We start from the raw sequence: 1,830 nt of genomic DNA, 5'->3' as shown, positions 1-1,830 counted from the left end.
CTGGATTCCCTGTGTTTCCAGCTCTTATCTGTATCAGTGTACATGCTCTAGTCTAGCCAGATTTGTAACGTAGAATTGGGGTCATGATGGTGGGGGAAGAAGCATTTAAGAACTAGAGGAAAGTTGTATGTTTCATCGGTGTTATACTGCACCCTGACTGGCTCATCTCTTCCTTGTGACCCTTCATACAGATTGATTTCTTAATTGATTGAACTCGGCTTACATTGAGCGTGGGGGTTGGTGCTAGGAGAACATTTCCTGTAACATTTCTTACAAGGGCAGATCCTTGTCTGTCAGATTTATACTGGTCATATTAATGAAAGGGTGGCATTGAGATACGTTGTGGTTCCGGGTCCCTTTTCTTTTCTTTTTTTTTTTTTCTCTTCAAAGGTGCTTATTTCAAGATAAAGTGTAACCACCATCAGACTATGATTTAAAAATGGGAGGGAAAACATGTTTTGCTTAATTCTAACCCTGCTAAAATGTCTCCACATACTCAACGTCCTCAGAAGCTATATAGTCACTGAAAAGACTCTCCTATTTGTAGCTGACATGAGGTTTGTTAGGAAACTTCTGTAACAATCTATTCAGTTTCTTGGGAGATAAATTCCCAGACTCTCCCCGAGTGTCCTGGATAGATTTCATCTTGCCGGCTGCCTCAGCCCTCGAAGCACAATCAAAGAAGTCTTGGATCTCTTTTCTGCATGGTTCGTCGTGGAATTCATTCAGCTTCCAGCATGCCATCATCATTGACATCTCTGTGATACAGGTCGCCTCGCCCTTCTCCCGACGCTGCTCCCTGATGAAGTTAGCGAGGACCAGGGGCTTGTTGGGCTTCAGGACAGGCTTCTGCGGGTTCCCCACCTGCACCAGGAGGCCCCTCAGGCTGGGCATCGCCATTGCGCACCAAGCTCCCGGCAGCTTCTGCCTCCGGGTCCCTTTTCATTGGACTCCTCTAAGCCAAGGGCCACCCACAGCCAACAGCCATCATGTCCATAGTTTTGGGGTGGCCATCATTTGCTTCCTCTCCCATCAGGGAATTTCAGGCCTAAGTCCAAGGTAGTTTTGATGTAGGGTGCAATTCAGGGGTGCAGTCAATGCCCTGTTTCCTGTAAGGCCAGTCAGTGTCTCAGGTCATCATGGTGCTTAGTCCATAACTTGGTTCACTAGAAAACCCCTGTCTTTACGGATGCAGAGCCATGCCTTTATCCCATGAGCTAGTGGTGGGTTCAAACTTTTGGTGTTGGGGTTAGGAGTGGAGTGCTTAATCACAGCACCACTGGGGATCTTTCGTAGCAACTTATAAACCCACCAAGGCAGAAGAACAGTGGCTGTACACAGGTACACGGGCAAGGAATCTGTTCTGGGTCTCCCACATGGGAAGTGAGACTTCTACCACTGAACCAACACTGACCCCTAGCCAATGGCTTTCAACCCTTGGGCTCAGAGTAGCACTGTTCTTCAGTGAGGGCTTTCAGTGGCTGGTTTGTTTGCAAGTAGTTCACCAGACCTTTCTTCTGAGGTGCATCTGTGTGGGCACAAAATTCTCAAGCTTTTGGTTAGCAACCGAGTGTGTTAACCATTCGCATCTTTTAGGGACTCCACAGTGGCTTTAGACTTCATTTTTGAGGAGCACAGACTTGTTCTTAAGCAAGATATTTGATTTAATGAGAACTTACAGACAAGAGGAGATCCCAGGCAGGCCTGGTTGAGAAGGTCAGCCCTTGGGTGCTCTGGGTGTGACTGAGAAAGAGGAGGTAAACAGAGGTTAAAGTGCACAGCAATGGTGGTCCAATGTGTCCATGGGTGGCTTTGGGAGTGTCGAAGCAC

At 47.4% G+C, this 1,830-nt stretch overlaps 2 protein-coding genes across 2 annotated transcripts in view; one reads left to right on the top strand and one right to left on the bottom strand.

The window, feature by feature from the left end:
- FRMD3 (FERM domain containing 3) overlaps nucleotides 1-1,830 on the top strand; it is a 359,195-nt gene that overhangs the window by 121,071 nt on the left and 236,294 nt on the right. The gene's annotated exons all lie outside the window — the stretch shown is intronic.
- LOC105979803 (coiled-coil-helix-coiled-coil-helix domain-containing protein 1-like) lies at nucleotides 538-900 on the bottom strand. Its single transcript, XM_013008103.1, has one exon. The coding sequence runs from the start codon at nucleotides 898-900 to the stop codon at nucleotides 538-540; it is 363 nt and encodes a 120-aa protein (XP_012863557.1).

This window comes from Echinops telfairi, unplaced genomic scaffold (assembly GCF_000313985.2).
Source record: "Echinops telfairi isolate 266 unplaced genomic scaffold, ASM31398v2 ScPeMD7_7429;HRSCAF=8467, whole genome shotgun sequence".
Taxonomy (NCBI): Eukaryota; Metazoa; Chordata; class Mammalia; order Afrosoricida; family Tenrecidae; genus Echinops; species Echinops telfairi.
The sequence above is the reverse complement of the archived record's forward strand: the minus strand, read 5'-3'. Positions and strand labels throughout refer to the sequence as shown.